Consider the following 17,432-nt stretch of genomic DNA (forward strand, 5'->3'; position numbering starts at 1 on the left):
CTACTGTACAGGATTAGGACTTCAAGTTAGGCGAGTCTTGTCACTGACTGACTTGGCCTTTTTATTGCAACTCTCATCAACTCCATTTGTGGTTCTGTTGAATTAATCATTGAATTATAAGTTGTATGCTTCTTAAGCATTGTCAAAGTGTAGATCACAAAAGATTATGATAAAGTTGACATTATATTTTTATCCTCCAAAAACTAATATTTTTTCCATTTCCAGCATGACACCTTGTTACCAAAACTATGTAATTATGAATAACAGGGCTAATAAAACACCCAGTGTAAGCATTCAGTGTATTTGCAAAGTTTAAACATTCACCAAACTATGACAAAAGCATCCTTGGCATTTCGTTATTTCTATACAGATAGATAGATAGATATACAGAAGTCTATTGACTGAAATATTATAGTTATAAAAATGCTACAGGTTATCAAATAAGGTCCAAAATAGGACGCAAAAGATAAAAAAATAATTCTCAAGAGTCACAAAAACATGCAAAAGAAGGACAATAAAAAAAACATATATAACATTTTCAACATTGTAACTTTTACAAGTGGAACTTTAAATGCAGCTAAATAAAGAAGAAGAAGCCTTAGTGTACAGGCATTTCAGCAGAACCTTCGTGAATGATTCCTCCCACTTTCTTCTCCTGCAAAACAACATCAAGAAAGCAGACATACATATCATAATCTAGAGAACAAGAACAAACAAACAAATGATAACATCTAGAGATCCGAACAACACCTTTTAGCAGTACTGAGTCATTTCCTCATCTATACGCAGATGGAATTCAAAGTATTATTTGACACTGCTCTGACATATAACGATAATCTGAAAGTGGCCCCAGGTGCAGTGAAGGGGGTTAGATTTGCTTCTGATGAGCCACTCTCTCTCTCTCTCTCTCTCTCTCTCTCTCTCTCTCTCTCTCTCTCTCTCTCTCTCTCTCTCTCTCTAAACAAAGGATAAAGAAACTAAAGAAATAAAAAGATTGGCGATGAAAAACACAATTTGCACTTTACCAAAAGACTTTCATGAGAAACAACAGCCACTTTCTTTCTTCCTGCGGTGAGTCTTCTTCTTCTTCTTCTTCTTCTTCTTCTTCTTCTTCTTCTTCTTCTTCTTCTTCTTCTTCTTCTTCACTATCAGGATTCTCCCTAACATTACGTATAAGAGGCCAAACTTGTAATTCGCCAAGACCTTTCTCCCCTGCAGAGTCTCTTTAAGTCTTTAACATCATCAATCTTTCTTTGTAGAAGACGCCGAAATACTTATTGACCTCAGAGGCCGAACAGTTAGGGACTGGAGCAGAAGCTCTATGTCAGGTGCTGAGGAAAGACAAAAATGTCAAGATATTAAAACCTACTGTACTTGAACTGCACTCACTCTTGCTCAACACTCTCTCTCACATACACACACACACACATGCACACGTATATACATATATATATATATATATATATATATATATATATATATATATATATATATATATATATATATACACACATTTATATATACTTACATATATATATATATATATATAATATATATATATATATATATATATATATATATATATATATATATATATATATATATATATATATATATTAGTGTGTGTGTGTCTACATATAAAAACTAATTAAGAATCACTGTAATATTATAATTATGAGGAAAGCAGGAGGCTAAAATAGAAACAGCATGAAATGTAGTAACTTTCTTATTATTCACCATTGTATATATTTATAGTCTTTCATTTCCCCCCCAGCTCCTTCTTCTTCTTCTTCTTCTTCTTCTCCTGCTACTCTTGCTTCTTGCAATTCTGCTCATCAAGGAGGAGGGGAGAAGGAAAAGGAACAGTTTCTTCCATGACGGCTGACTTTTGATACCGATACTCACCTCTCCAGCAGTCAATCTTCAGATCAGTGGTGCCTTCTTGCCTGTTTGTTGGAAACGTCTTGTTTATGACTTGGGTAATACGATCCGCAGGAGTGTGAGCCATGACGTATTTTACCGTCAGCTCCTTTGCTGAAGAAGGAGTCACGAGAGAAGAGGGACGAAGGCTCACCAGGTCTTGGTCTCCACGACTCAAAATCTCCAAAACTGTGCGATGAAACAAATGAGAGGAATGTTTTTAGAGAATGGTGATATTGTTATCTACGACAACAGAAAATAATAATAAGTGAATATCGTATACATACAGAACAGAGGCAGTATAACTAAACTGTTGTGTTTTGTTATGTAACTCACTATATATATATATATATATATATATATATATATATATATATATATATATATATATATATGTATATATATAATTAACATAGATATATATAGTGAGAGAGACAAACACACACATGCTGACGTATTTCCATAATTCTTTCAAATCTCCTATCAAATGAAACAAGCAATTCAGCGACAGTGCTACTTTCCTTCCAGTGCCTCTTCAGAGCTGCTCTACACAGACAGCTCAAGAAGATGCCGTCAGTAACTAAAAAGCTAAAGTTGTGTCACTTATGGATGAAGGTTTTAGTACTTTGTATTGGAGGGAGTAAAGGTTGAAGTTCCTGCTTACCTAAATAATCCACTGGATGCAAAATCTGTCCTGCAAGTTGTGTGTACTCTTTTAAATGTGTCCTGATCCAAATCTCTGTACGAATGTTGTTATGGGTAGCAGCCTCTAGTGTTTCATTGAGTAGCGAAAGATCTCTTGGTACATTTGAGGAAAACCTCAATGAAATCTCTTTGGGCCTCAGTTTAGGCAGTAAGGATGGTAGGACATAAAGACATTTGGTTTGATCGAATCTCACTCGGTCCTTCAGAGATGTTTTTCTCGTCAGTGACACAAGTAATTCCAAAACTTGATCGTCCAATCTAGTCTCAATACATGGTTCCAAAAGGGTGTCATGGTCCTCATAAGAGAGGCTGTATGACACACAGAGTTCATGCAAGTCATCTATTGTATTGTGTAATACATCTCTCTCAGTACTGTAAAGTATCCCTGGTATGAAGGAGATGACTTCTCTTAATTTCCTGAACAGTAGGTATTGATTATCTCCGTCCCATAATCCTTTTAATCGCAGCACATCTCGAATAACATTTCCGCCTTGTGTCCTTCCACTCGATGTGATGATGTCGTCACAGACATTGCCTGCAACTGCAAACTCCTGCTCACTTCTGTGTCTGTGGCAGTATACCTTTACAGTCTCCAGGTGTTTTGATGCTTTCTTTATAGAGAAATAGGATGACATGATGGCATCAAAGTTTTGAATTGCCTTTGGACAACTAATCTCCCTTTTAAAGCTTCGTACATCTGTCTCGGACCATTCATATTTTTCCTCAATGTAATGCTTCAGAGACCATTTTCTGTACAGTGCATCAAATTCTTCCAGTGATTCAACAGAAGTTCCTGTCTTGTTGGTGATTCTCTTGATCTTGTGCTTTCTTAGCTGTAAGTAGACCGATGTCCTGGTGCTCATTTCATCCCTTAAATATGGACACTCAATGTAAAGGAGAACGAACAGGTTAAAGTACAGAGGGGTTTGAAGGACGGCACTAGTGCCAGTGTTCATTTCTTTTATTTTCTGAAGCAGCTCGCTTTTCATTTGCTCCTGTTGGGTAACATCGTCTTTCGAGAGGTGGCCAACGAGTTTTTCTGTGAGCAAGATCATATCCTGCTCCTGAAGACCTGAAACTCTGAGGTTGATTCTGGAACGTTTTCCTTCGTTCACAATTTTTGTTAATCGCTCAGTGTTCCCTGGTCGTGTTGTGACAACAAACTTCATCTTACTTGAATTAAGTGCTAACATTTCTTCAAAGAGTCTTCTAGATTTCTCATTGGCCTCGTCATAACCATCACATAAGACCAAAAACGTTGAATCAAGGACCGCCAATTTGACAAGATCAACAGGAAATCGAGCAACAGTTTGTGGAATCAAGCTTTTAAGGTAGTCATCAAAGTTATCGTGGTCATGATTCCTGAACTGCATATAGAGCAGAGCTGTGAAGGAAGAGAGTTCTGGCATATCCGTTGTCTTCTTGCACCATCCCTCTGCATACGAACAAAGAATTGTGGTCTTTCCAGAACCTGCATCACCAGATATAATCACAACTTCAGGGTCTTTTCCCATTGGGTCTTTAATTTTGAAGATTTCTTGTTGATTTACAATGATACTTTTCTTGCCACTGAGTCTATTATTTAACTCCATATCATCCACCACTTTTAAACAGATCATGATGTTACACGGATCTGCAAGACCATACTGAGCGAGCCAGTCGTAGGGCAAAATCTGACAGAGGCGTTCGTAAAGAGACAGGAGTTCTTGCTCAAAGGATTTTTGTATAATTTCAGAAAACTCACTTCCAAACTCTTCTATTTCTTCTTTAAGCCTTTGTACATCCTGTGGATTTGAGGAATCATATTTCTCACGGATCTTTTCCAGGGTCGTTGGAACAGCATCTTGGATCGCTGCTTTAAGCTGGTCAATGCTAGCAACATGAGCTGGAAAGAGAGACTTGGTTTTCTCAAGAGTTTCCTCGAGCATTGCTTGGAAGTCTCTTAGTTGGCTTTCCAAATCAGTGCCTGACATATCAGGGGCCTCATGGCTAACAAAGTTCCTCACATCTTTGATCTTTCTCACTAATCCTCTGAGTTCGTCACCCGGATCATTCACCCCCTTTTGCCAAAGAGACTGGCAGATTTTGTTCATGACCGTGATGTCCAAATCTTTTGGACTTTTATTTCTTATCTTGTCGATTTCCTGGGCACTTAAAGGACTTTTGTTCCCAAGAGGAACCTGGTTATCTATGAGAATCTCGCAGATGCTTTTGTTTTGCCCTTGGAGAAAGCTTATGTTGTATATATTATAAACTACTTCCTTCCCCCAGTGCGTAACAAAATGATAAAGCCTCAAACGTGTCAAAACTTCTTGAGAAAAGATTGATTTTGAGGAAGCCATGTTTTCTCAGCATCAACACTGGTAGGCTAAGGGGCAGAGTGTGTGCTTGTCTATGCTTGTGCATCCATATTTTCACTTGCAAAACACTTCAAGAAGAGAACCTGAGGGGAAAAGAATAAGAGCAGTTAAGAGCAGGAAATATAGTGAGAGAAACATCAGTAATGATACTAACAAGAGAAGCAGTGTTAATATCAGTTTTAACTTGACTACTCACGGTGAGATCAATAATAGGAGGAACCAGAGAGAATTTCAGAAACTGGAGTAAGGGAAGAGATTAATGGAGGAAACTGGAAAAAGGGATGGAAGCAGGCGCAAGGGAGCTTTGAAGAGAGAGAGAGAGAGAGAGAGAGAGAGAGAGAGAGAGAGAGAGAGAGAGAGAGAGAGAGAGAGAGAGAAGGGGAGATTTGCTCTGTGTCTGTGTGTGGAAAAGGAGAGAAAGAAATGGAAAACACTCAGAGTTGCAGGAAAAAATGCTTTGAGAGAGAGAGAGAGAGAGAGAGAGAGAGAGAGAGAGAGAGAGAGAGAGAGAGAGAGAGAGAGAGAGAGATTATTTTAATATAGAAAAATGAATGCGGTATATGACCAAAATAAATACAGAGGGAAAGAGATAAAGAAGGGATGACTTTCATCTTACAAAAACAAAATGTGTATATAGCATATGAACGGAAGAGAGAAAGAAAGAAACCAATTATCGGTAAAATATTTATACAAGAACAAAATTTCTTTATGATATGGTTTCCCTCACATGTTTTCTTCAGACATTGCAAGAATTTTCTAAATAAGAAACTATCAGACTCCCCTTCCATAAGCACTGTTCCACGAAAGAAACTGTATGCCAGTATTCCATACATCCAAGATGACAAATTTAGAAGGAATCTCAAGTCTGCAATTGAAAAACACTTTAATATGTTGCAAGTTATTTTAATTCCAAAAAATCCCTTACAATAGGATCACTTTTTAAATTTAAAGACATAATCTGCCCATTATTGCAATCCTCAGTCGTATATAAATATACTTGCCCCAGATGTAATTTGGGGACTTACGTAGGTTCGACTAAGCGATTGCTCAAGGTCAAAGCTGATTCACATAATGGTGTCAGCCATCGTACTGGCTGCAGATTGTCCAATCCCGAATTTTCTAATATCAGAAATCACACAAAAATTTGTAACACCAGCATTAACTATTCTGACTTCTCTGTCTTGGGCCAAACAAGCCGTTTACACGAACTGCTTATCTTAGAGTCATTATTTATTAAGCAGTTAGTGCCCAAGTTGAACAATCACACACCACCTCTATACAGTTGTTTCTGGCCTGAGCCGTTTTTTCTTCGCTGCTTCTCCCTCCTTTCCGAATCATAAAGCCTTCAGCCTTTAGTCTAGCAGGTGCTTTTTAAATCTTGTTTTGTTTTAATGTAAGTTTGGTATAATTTGTTGAGACTCTTAAAGTCAAAGTTATATTCCATGGGTTTTAATTTGTGTTGTTTTCTCTTTTAGCCTTGATGATGTAACTATGTTGTTACGAAACGTGTCGGCAATAAATGTATCACCTTTTGATGACCGGCTATCTCCTTGTCACCCTGTCATTCTATATATATATATATATATATATATATATATATATATATATATATATATAGTATATATATATATATATGTAAATGCCACGTAGGAAAGTGAAACAACGGAGTGGTGCAAGGCCTTTCGACTTACTGTCCTTTACTTAGCAGAGAGTAAGTCGAAAGGCCTAGCTAGCACCACTCCGTCGTTTTACTTTCCTACGTGGCATCTACCTTTATTTATGCATTGATCACGTTCTGTATCTTCATGACTCAGTTATATATATATATATATATATATATATATATATATATATATATATATATATATATATATAAATAAGACAAAATCCAAAAGAAAAATACTGGAGTGCTGCGAGGCCTTTCGACTGTAGTCCTTTACTTAGGAGACTGAAGAAATATGAAAATAAGTTTACAAAGAAAGCTCATATAAGTGACAGCTGGGGATTACAAAGAAAAAAATATGCACCTAGAATCCAACACAACTGAAGAATTAGTAGGACTGCCAAAACTTCAGAAAGGCAGTTTCGCTATCCTGTTTCCTCTTTTGAGTTGCGGAGTCACTACCTTCTCCAAGTCTCTTTCGGCGGCGCATTCGACCAGAATTCAACTCAAGTTCCTGGAGAACTGCCTGTCTGAAATAGTGAACCCTGTTTTGGCAGTTCTGCTTTCTTTGTAAAGTTATTTTTATATTTCTTCAATCTGCTAAGTAAAGGACTACAAGTCGAAAGGCCTTGCAGTACTCCATTGTTTCTCTTTTCCTTCGTGGATTTTGTCTCTATTTATATATTCAACATGTTCCATATTTTCGTGATTCGGTTAACCATTCATATATATATATATATATATATATATATATATATATATATATATATATATATATATATAATTTATATTATATATATATGCGTGTGTGTATATGTATGTTTGCTGTTAGTAAGTATATGATGCTGGCGAGCTTCTGTTCGAGTTGAGTGTTGAAGGGAAATTTCGTTCTCGAGGCATTCATTCATCCTTGATTCGGCTGTTGATGGCTGTGCTTTTGTGGTGAAGACTGTCTCCTGTTTTCTTTAGTTTTTTAGAACTGCCCTTGTGAGAGAGAATGGCCTTTCTTGGTGAATAATAATAATAATAATAATAATAATAATAATAATAATATGTCCTTCCTTGTCTTGTGTTTGCTTTAGCCCTAACCCTGTCTCTTCTTTATTCGTTGAATGGCTCCCCTGGACGCCTTTGATATTCATGTGCCTTTCAGGCAAGGCATTGAAACTGTAGCATGATGGAGCCTCTCTCTCTCTCTCTCTCTCTCTCTCTCTCTCTCTCTCTCTCTCTCTCTCTCTCTCTCTCTCTCTCTCTGTTTATTTATTTGTTATCTTGGTTCAGTATCTGCCTCACCCGACCCCGCTTTCATTCTCTTAGAGTCTGCGTACTTTTCCTCAAGTTGCCTTTCTCCTCAACTCCTATTATTCCCTTTCAGTCTTTCTTGCCTCTATTTTTGCTCCCAAGGAGGGGACTAACTGGTGTTGGGTTTTCTTTTACAATATCAAAGTTCGCTTCTTGAGTTTTCATTGTTTCATGTCTCCGTTCATGCATCTATAGTTTGTTTTGTTAAAATCCGCCTGAATACGCAGGTACTTTTAAATTTATACGCATTAGATTTGGCCAGATTGATCACTATTCCAACTTTGAGGCTGGTCATATAATACCTTTTCGGCAACATTTTCTTTTGATTGTATTTGAATTGGTCTCTGCCAGAACACGGAAGTGTTTCAGATTCATCTCTGTACTTCTTACTAAGTGAAATTTTGTGTTCATTGCGTAATGCTCTCTGCAGTTTAATTATTTTCTAAAAATTGCTTTGCAGTTGTTTCACATTTGACACGAATTGCAAGATTCTATTATATTTTCCTACAGAAACATTATATTTAGAAGCCTAGATAAGATTAAAAATTGTTTTTATTGTTGAACATTTTAAAAATATTATCTAAAACATTTCCGTAGAATATAAATTCACGTTAGATTTAGGGGAATGTACATGCACAAACTATTGGAAATAACGAGTTTCGGTTAAACCTTGACAAATGATGGCTAAACTTTGTTACTCGTTCCGTTTCAAGACCTTATATCCTCTCCCAAAGTTAGTTGACTTTATTGAACACCTGAAGAACACATCTTTTATTGTTATTGTTCTCACTTGGGTTGTTGATCAGCGATGGCAACAAATGGTAGCAGCCATCAACTTAACAGGAGTTCATACTCAAATTCTTAAAGTATTAGAAATGAAATTTGTGGTTTGCAGTTATCATTTTTCAAGTTTTCTGGGTGTTGAATAGTTGATCGATTTCTTTTTAATAAAACAGAAGTCTGGTACCATTTCCACGAACAAGCAGTTTCATTATTTTGCTTCTGTAAGACTCACTAGCGGAATTGTTCCGTATAACCCAGTCATTTTTATTTTTGATAATAGACCATATCGAGGTTGCAGCCAAGTCCATGGTACGGGATCTTTATTATGTTTGTAGATATGATGACTCTCAATGATGAATCGAATCTCGAAACTTAAACAGACGATAATGCCATCAACAACAGGATATTTATTCCAATTCTCAACGGAAATAATTTTACTATTCATTTTGACTCGAGAAGTGTTCCCCAGTCTTTAGAAGAATGTTTTAACTCATAACACCCAATGATTTCAGAGATACTGGAATGGCTGTTGTTAGTGAAAAGCGGAGGTAAAGAAGTCAATTTTTGTCGGGTGCCTCCCCTGTTGGGATTCTCGGGGTGAGCAATCTGATCCACTTGCTAAATCAGCAGCCACCACCCCAGAACCCAGGTGATTCCTGCTACCGTGCAACGTTCCTCGTTGGAAGAGTCGGTAGAGCTCTCTGCTAGCACTCTGCTAGGCCCGAGTTCGAGTTCTCCGGCCGACCAGCGAAGAATTAGAGGAATTTATTTCTGGTGGTAGAAATTCATTTCTCGCTATAATGTGGTTTGGATTCCATAATAAGCCGTAGGTCCCGTTGCTAGGTAACCACTTGGTTCTTAGCCACGTAAAATAAGTCTCATCCTTCGGGCCAGCCCTAGGAGAGCTGTTAATCAGCTCAGTGGTCTGGGTAAACTAAGGTATACAGTGCTACCATGTAGGGATGTCTTTCCCTTTGCATGTCAGGAAATGAAAAACCTCTGGCAGTCCCCTTGGGAAAATATTGCAACAAATGCAAAAATGCTCAGTATTACGTCATCAATGTCTTTTTGGTCATCTCCTTATATGCCACGGAGACAAAAAACAATGTTGTGCAGGCTAAGGACTGGACAGACAAAACTCAGTCATGGGTTCTTGATGTCAGGCGAACACCTGCCATTCTGCAACGACTATACTGTCCTTGTGATTGTGAGGCGTTTGCTGGTCGAATGCGCCAGTCTTGGGGATCTGAGACATAGGTTCCTCTCTTGGGGACGTGACAGAGATGGACATTCTATCCTTGCTACGATTCTCGGAAGGATTGTAATGTAGAACAGTTATGTATCTTTGTTAGGGAGGCGGGCTTCCTCAACAGTTTTAAAATCGTATACATATGCAGTGTGTATAGTGCATGTACATTATATATTTATATTAAGAGATATGATTATAAATATATATCTGTTTTATTACATATGTCTTATATGAAAAGCCTTTTAAAATATTTTTTTGTTTGATATTTAATATCATTACGGCGTCAATAACCTAGCTGTTGTGATGCCAGTTTCAGTAACCATAAATCAGTCCGGTTAAAAACCTGTAAAAAATTATGTGAAAACACCAAAACGCTCACACACACATACATACATATATATATATATATATATATATATATATATATATATATATATATATATATATATATATATATATATATATATATACTGTATATGTATATATGTATATATATATATATATATATATATATATATATATATATAATGTATTTATAAATATTATATGTGTATATATGTATGTATGTATGTATATGTATATATATATGTATATATATATATATATATATATATATATATATATATATATATATATATATAATGTGTGTGTAAAGCGTTATATTTCAGGTAGCATCGTCACTTCCTTTGGGAGAAATGATACTTGGTGGTGGCGTGGAGATCTACTTACACGAGAGGGCATTAGTGAATTGCCATCCAAAGGGACTTGGCGTCCATGAAGTCCCAGCTCAGTTCTAAGGACCTCAGTATTCTCAGAAACAGGACGGCTTCTTGTGGTAAGTCTTCTCAGACAAAGCAACTTCAAGTATCTGACTTTGGAAACGACATTTATTTCCAGAAGAGAGTTTGTGATGCATCCCAGTTTATAAAGTGGCTGTTACTGATTACCACTTGGCATATACATCGTTTAAACACCTTTTAGTTGTCTGTAAAAGAAAACTACTGTGACGGCTTTGTCTGTCCGTCCGCACTTTTTCTGTCCGCCCTCAGATCTTAAAAACTAGTGAGGTTAGAGGGCTGAAAATTGGTATGTTGATCATCCACCTTCCAATCATCAACCATACCAAATTGCAGCCCTCTAGCCTCAGTAGTCTTTATTTTATTTAAGGTTAAAGTTAGCCATAATCGTGCATCTGGCAACGCAACAAAACAGGCCACCATGGCCGGATGAGGGTTTCATCGGCCGCGGCTCATACAGCATTATACCGAGACCACCGAAAGATGGATCTGTTTTCGGTGGCCTTGATTATACGCTGTACAGAAAACTCGACTCTTCGGCTCATATTTTACTTATTTTAAGAGAAAGCTGACAGAGGTGTCTGTAAGAATGAGGCCTAGCATTGCTTAGTATACCAGGAAACGTATCTGGTAGGGTTTTGACTCAGAAATTAAGACATAATAGAAGCATGTAGGGACAGTGAGATGTTTAAAGTACAGGAAAAGCTGTACGTAACATACACGGGCCTAGGAAATGCTCGTGACAGAACGAACAGAGACAATTCGTAGGGTGCTGAAGAGGCCTTTTGTAGAAGATAAGCTGTTGATAACATTCGAAAGTTTTCCAGAAGAAAACAAAGCTTGTGTCAGGTTATGTGGACTGGAGATTGGCTGGTTTGATGTCAAAGTTGGTCTGAGACAAGGGTCTGTTCTGTCTCCACGGCTGTTTCATTACTTTTTGGTGAAATGATGCGACAGTGGAAAAGAAAACATACAATACTGCTTGGGATAGTGAAGAAAATACAGTAACTAGTGAAAGTGTTTGCTGGTGGAAAAATTTGAGTGTATTTGCGAACAAGAGTCTGTCTCTTGACAACAAATGCAAGCCAGGAACATAAAGACTACTAAGGAAGAATGGAAGTGACTGATTTATTTAGAAGTAGACTTCATGGAAGATGGCAGGATGAGAGAAGAGACGAGTCACACAATAGATGAGGCTAAAAGATAGTAGGATGTGTGCAATAGGCAATAGACCGGGAAAAGACTCGGAGTGCTTATGGAAGTTACAGTGACGATTATTTAAAAGGACTGTTGAGCCAACTCTTCTTTACAGAAGTGAAATGTGGATGTTGACTGTTAAGAAAAGGAAGAAGATGGAAGCTTTTCGGATGGACTGTTTGTGTAGCTTATGAGACGTAAGCAGATTTGAATGCATGGGAAATGTAGAGGTCTGCATAGAGGTGGTCAAAAGTTTATCATAGGTGGAGGGAGGGATCAAAGTGCCTTGATATGGTTTGGTCTTGTGCAAAGAATGGAGGATGAAAGGTTGGTGAAAAAGTGTAGAATTTGTAAGTGTTGAGGGGAAGGAGGAGAGGAATCCTTAGAAAATGTTGGATAGCTGGATTTTAAGATGAACTGGGAAGGAGTGGCCTTCATACTCAGATAGCCTGAGAGTGCTAGCCAGACGGAGGTGAATTGTGCAGATTATATATCTATAGAGGTCAGAGTATGGCTGATGAACCTTCTGTGTTAGTATGAGTGTGTCATACTGTGGAAATGTTCTGCACTAGGGCTTCATCCGTTAAAGGACGAATGTGGCAGTAACCGTTTGTCTTATTTATCTAATCTACTGATGATGTTTCTAAACAGAGCGAGAGTTGCCACGGCCAGGATCTCGGGAGGATATCCTGCCCAGGAGACAGGACGCGAGACACACACACGCACACAGAATATGAACTGGTAAGAGAGAGAGAGAGAGAGAGAGAGAGAGAGAGAGAGAGGAGAGAGAGAGAAAACAGAATAAAACAGAGGAGAGAGAGAGACAGACAGACAGAGAGAATATGAACCAGAGAGAGAGAGAGAGAGAGAGAGAGAGAGAGAGAGAGAGAGAGAGAGAGGCATCCAGAAACAAGACTCATATTCCTTGTAAGATCTTCCTTAATAACTGATTGGATAAAGTCTCTGTCGTTTCAGCATTGAACCTAAAAGGCACAGATTCGAATCATGGTCGGAAGGCAAATAGTAAATTAGGTGTACATATACCTGTGTATATATATATATATATATATATATATATATATATATATATATATATATATATATATATATATATATATATCCCCTTTATAACTACGTTCTACAGAAATTAAGACAAACAAATATATATAGGAAATTGCGGAATCACTCTCACCTGACTGAGCAGAGGAGGTCAGAGAGATGAGGACAGAAGGAGGACCTGTCTCATCACTTTGAAGATGTCCTGACGGACAGAATCTTCCCGATGATCACACCAGATATCCGAGGGAACTTCACACCAGATATCCGAGGGAACTTCACGGGGCCTGTCTAAACACTCCTGATCTCAAACTTCGAAATTCCCTCGGGAACACGAGGATTCCAACACTTGTACACGAAGGAGGGCAGACTTTCAAAATCAGCGTCACAGAGCTTGTGTGAAGACTTCCTGTGATTTGTGATTTAGTTTGACCACTTAGCCTGACGTCAGCATTGACAGGAAATACTCGAGTGTGTCACCGTTTACAAATCGTCCGCAGTTTGACGAAGTGGCGCAAGCCATTTTTTCCCCACTCTGAGAAAATGGTCTTCAAAGATTTTGATGTGATTCAGAGCTTCAGGCCATTTATTCCTCAGACTGTTGGACTGTGGACCAGTCTCCCAGAGGATGTCGTGTAATTGGAACTGCAGAAGTTCAAGCGAAGATGCAATGCATTACTGCCCTAACACTATTCTTCTTGTATTTTGATACATTTTTATCTATTTATCTGTCTCTTAATTTACTTTTTTTCCTTTTTAAATAAGTGGTATCTCTTCGTTCTGTATTTCCCTTTACTTCCTCTTACTTCTTCCTAATGAACCCCATATTCTTTGGAGGCTTGAGTTTCAAGTCAGTGACCCCTTTGCTGGGCTTGTTCCATATGAATAGGTTTCATCTATTGAATAATAATAATAATAATAATCTCCTAAGGACATTTGGTTTGAAAATGCAACAACACAGGCAGCTGAAGTTTTGATGCGTTGCAGAGTATCAAAAACTGAGTCACTCTGGCTGGAAAACTCAATAAACTAAAAAGATAGAGGTTACACCAGTTCGTGAAAAACAGGGACGAATTACTGTGGGGAAAGAGCCGTCACTGTCTTTCAGACGCGCTTCTTAGCCTGACGACCGCTAAACCCTCACTGGTCTTTACTTTTCAAACTGAACTTGCTTAGGTCATAGACCTCAGCTGATTGGTCCCTTATAATCGAAAGGAACCAACAAGGGTCTTCGATGTATGGCACTCATTTGAATTATCCATGCCAAACCCCAACGATCATATGGCGTTCGACGACTCGGCAGTATCTATCTGTTCGTTACTCTCTGATCACAAAGACGTACAAACAAATAGCAGATTTTCTGTTATGTCTCAAACATGAATTTCTATATAGATCAGTTCACCACTCCCCCCTCAAAGTTCTGCGTCTCGCAGGACTCACAACACTAATTTTATTTTTTTTTATTATTAATTTCTCTGCTATTTGTGCACTGCCATTTGAGTACCTTACCTCCCGACATATGTTATCAATAATTCATGCAGAAACAAAACTAAAATTTAGCAAGCCAGGGTCAGATTGCGTGGTTACAATTGGCAATTTCCAGTGTTATGAATTCCACATCATATTGCTATGATTTTTATTCATTTATATATTTATTTTATTTGTTTTTTATAATAAAAAAAAGAATTATATAGGATCAATGGAATAATAATTTTTAGCTCCACACATTAACACACAACTTTTTTAGAATTTGGATTGAAATAATCTGCAGTTCAAATAATTAAGGCAAAAACCAGATTACTGTTAATCATCAAGACAAACTAATTTTGTAAAAATCACAGAAATTGAACAAAAGAATAAATGACACCAAATGGACATGAATAAAATCAACTACAAAAAATGAAATCAAAGATCATGGAATGCAAGTACATAGACACGTTTATGAAGTTTTCTTTTCACAACAGTACATGACACCAATATTTGTAACCTTTGTCTGCATGCACATTGTGTGCACTATTAATGATCTCCAGACATGCTTGCACATCATTTTCACTCTCCTCTCCCAGATAACCAGGCAGTCCCTGGAAAGGGGCACTGGCTTATTCAGGTGCCACATCAAGACATCATCTTTGACGGGATGCCTGTGTGATAGGTGGTACTCGCCTTGGACACCCGTTTTAATATGTTGGATCACCGCGGTGTCGTTTTGAATTTCTTTCACACGATAGGGTCCGAAGTAGGGGGACTCGAGTTTATGTTTCCTCGGTTGCAGCCTTTTCAGATAGATTCTGTCTTCTATTTGTATTTTAGGTGGTTGCGTGCGGAATCGCTGACCATATTTCGTCTGATACTTTTCATTCGTCCTCAACAAAAGTGTCTGCGTTGTCTGAAACACTCTTCGGGTCAGGTTACAGAACATCACCCGGTATTGTTCGACACCATATAGTGGTAAAGTTCTAGGGTCCATGGTCACAGTATGTGGCAATGAAGGGTCCTGTCCACACGCTAAAAATTACGGGGTATCTCCTATGGAGCCGTTATATGCCGTATTAAGTGTAAGTTCCACCATCGGCAACATCTCTACCCACTGATGTGGACTGTCAGCTGCTAAATATTTCAAAATATTTGTCACTTCTCTATTATGGGATTCAACTAACCCATTGTCTGAAGGCCGGTAAGATGCGATCATGAAAATTATGTTCTAAATTTAGCATGTAAAGTCACCAATTCGGCGCCAGGATAGTGTTTCGGCGGCGCCATTAATTAAGTCTCCGCTGAGCTTGTTTTCTTTGGTGACTTCCCGTTTTCTTCAAGCTAAATTAGTCACGCCTAAAACGTGCCAGGTCACGCATTTTAATCATTTTTACTTTATGGTATTTATACGAATGTCACACATTGTGTATCACATGTTTCTTCATTCACAGGCATCAAGACTGTATCTATATTGTGTCTCTGTATGTTTTCAGACATTGTTCGTGCTCGTTCACTGCATATTATTGTTTATTGTTTCGACCTCAGGTCACAGTCAATTCCATTGTCTCACGGCCCGGCGTCAGTCGGCCGCAATATAAGCCGCCTGGATCTGTAATAAATCAGCAGTAACCTTTACCTGCTCGTTTCTTTGACACCCCACAGTGGTGACCCCGGAGTATCCGGAGCCATTAAGCGGACTCACACGGCGACTCAGTCTTGGCTCCAGGATTTCTCCAAAAACGCTCTTAGCGGCCTAAACACGCGCGCTGTAACCAGCGTTTGAGCGTGCTGACTCTCGCCGGCGTACCCCACCAGCGTCACTAGCGGAACCACACGGTGCACGGTGCGTACTGACGCCAAAGTATCCTACTCCAGTAAGGGGGTCAAAGGAGCGAGCATGGACGCGGATATCCCTCCTTCATGCAGTTAAACGCGGACCCCGCGGACTCCGAGGTTTACCTACCTCCCATCGCAGCCGCGCCACCCCGCATCGAGGCCCTCCCGCAACTCCACACCAGCGCCCCAAACACCACGGCGGCCGGGCAACACAATGGCGGGCCGCCCTCACCCTAAAGCTGCCGCCGTTTACGCAGGGCAACCCATCGAGGTGGCTGCGCAGGGTGGAGAGCCACTTCAGAATCGCGGACCTCACGGACGAAATCCTACAGGCCGACACAGTGCTCAACGCCCTTCCGGAGGACGTACAACAAACTCATCTCGCGGGTACCCGAAACACTCACCCTCACATACAGCACCACAAAAAAGTTCCTCCTCGAAGCTTGCTCCCTGCCCATCGCCGAGCGGGCCGCCCGTGCTATCGACCTTGCCAATAATCCACGCCACGACCTCGAACCAAGAGACGCTTGGGGCATGGTCGTAGATCTCCTGTCAACACCAGTCTCGGGTGGCACGAACAAGCGGCAGGAGATAAGCTTCGTACGGGAAATTTTCCTTCGCCAACTCCTCCCGGAAGTACGCAACCAGATCGCGCACCCCTACACCATGCCTGTCGAGGACCTCATAGAGGCGGCACAACACCTCACAGACTCCGTCAAGGCTTCACAGCGGCTAAAACCGGCCACTCAGCCGGTCAGCTCCGTCCAGCCTGAAGAGGACGTAGAGCAGCCCGTCAACGCCATCGCCAACAGACGTCCACCGAACCACAGTAGACGGTGGTCCCCGGGCTTCTGTCGCTATCACAAGTGGTTCGGAAAGGACGCCCGAAACTGCCTGCCGCCCTGCTCGTTCAACCGTTCAAAAAACGGGGTGGCGGCGGCCAGCAGGACAGGCCGCCATGGCAGCCGAAGAACCCAGGGCCTCAAAAACAGTAGGTTTCTCGCCCGCGACACCGTCTCCGGCAGGATGATGCTGGTCGACACAGGAGCCTTCAAGTCGGTCTTCCCAGCATCCAGAGAGGACCGCAACCA

General features: G+C 39.6%; 1 protein-coding gene across 1 annotated transcript; it reads right to left on the bottom strand.

Annotated features, from left to right (window-relative positions):
* Positions 1-1,092: 1,092 nt before the first annotated feature.
* On the bottom strand, positions 1,093-13,432 carry LOC136855346 (uncharacterized). The gene is made up of 4 exons (XM_067132259.1): positions 13,169-13,432; positions 2,585-5,068; positions 1,906-2,109; positions 1,093-1,331 (listed from the first exon to the last, which is right to left on the bottom strand). Exons 2-4 carry the CDS (start codon positions 4,965-4,967, stop codon positions 1,243-1,245), a joined length of 2,676 nt encoding a protein of 891 aa, XP_066988360.1. The 5' UTR covers positions 4,968-5,068; positions 13,169-13,432; the 3' UTR covers positions 1,093-1,242.
* Between the last annotated feature and the right edge of the window lie 4,000 nt (positions 13,433-17,432).

This window comes from Macrobrachium rosenbergii, chromosome 31 (genome assembly GCF_040412425.1).
Source record: "Macrobrachium rosenbergii isolate ZJJX-2024 chromosome 31, ASM4041242v1, whole genome shotgun sequence".
Lineage (NCBI taxonomy): Eukaryota > Metazoa > Arthropoda > Malacostraca > Decapoda > Palaemonidae > Macrobrachium > Macrobrachium rosenbergii.

Excerpts from the sequence above, each read along its gene's own strand:
- LOC136855346 (XM_067132259.1), bottom strand. The coding sequence starts at position 4,967 with ATGGCTTCCTCAAAATCAATCTTTTCTCAAGAAGTTTTGACACGTTTG. Across the intron at positions 2,110-2,584 it reads GCATCCAGTGGATTATTTAG|TTTTGGAGATTTTGAGTCGT; the intron begins GTAAGCAGGAAC and ends TTCATCGCACAG. Across the intron at positions 1,332-1,905 it reads GAAGATTGACTGCTGGAGAG|CACCTGACATAGAGCTTCTG; the intron begins GTGAGTATCGGT and ends GTCTTTCCTCAG.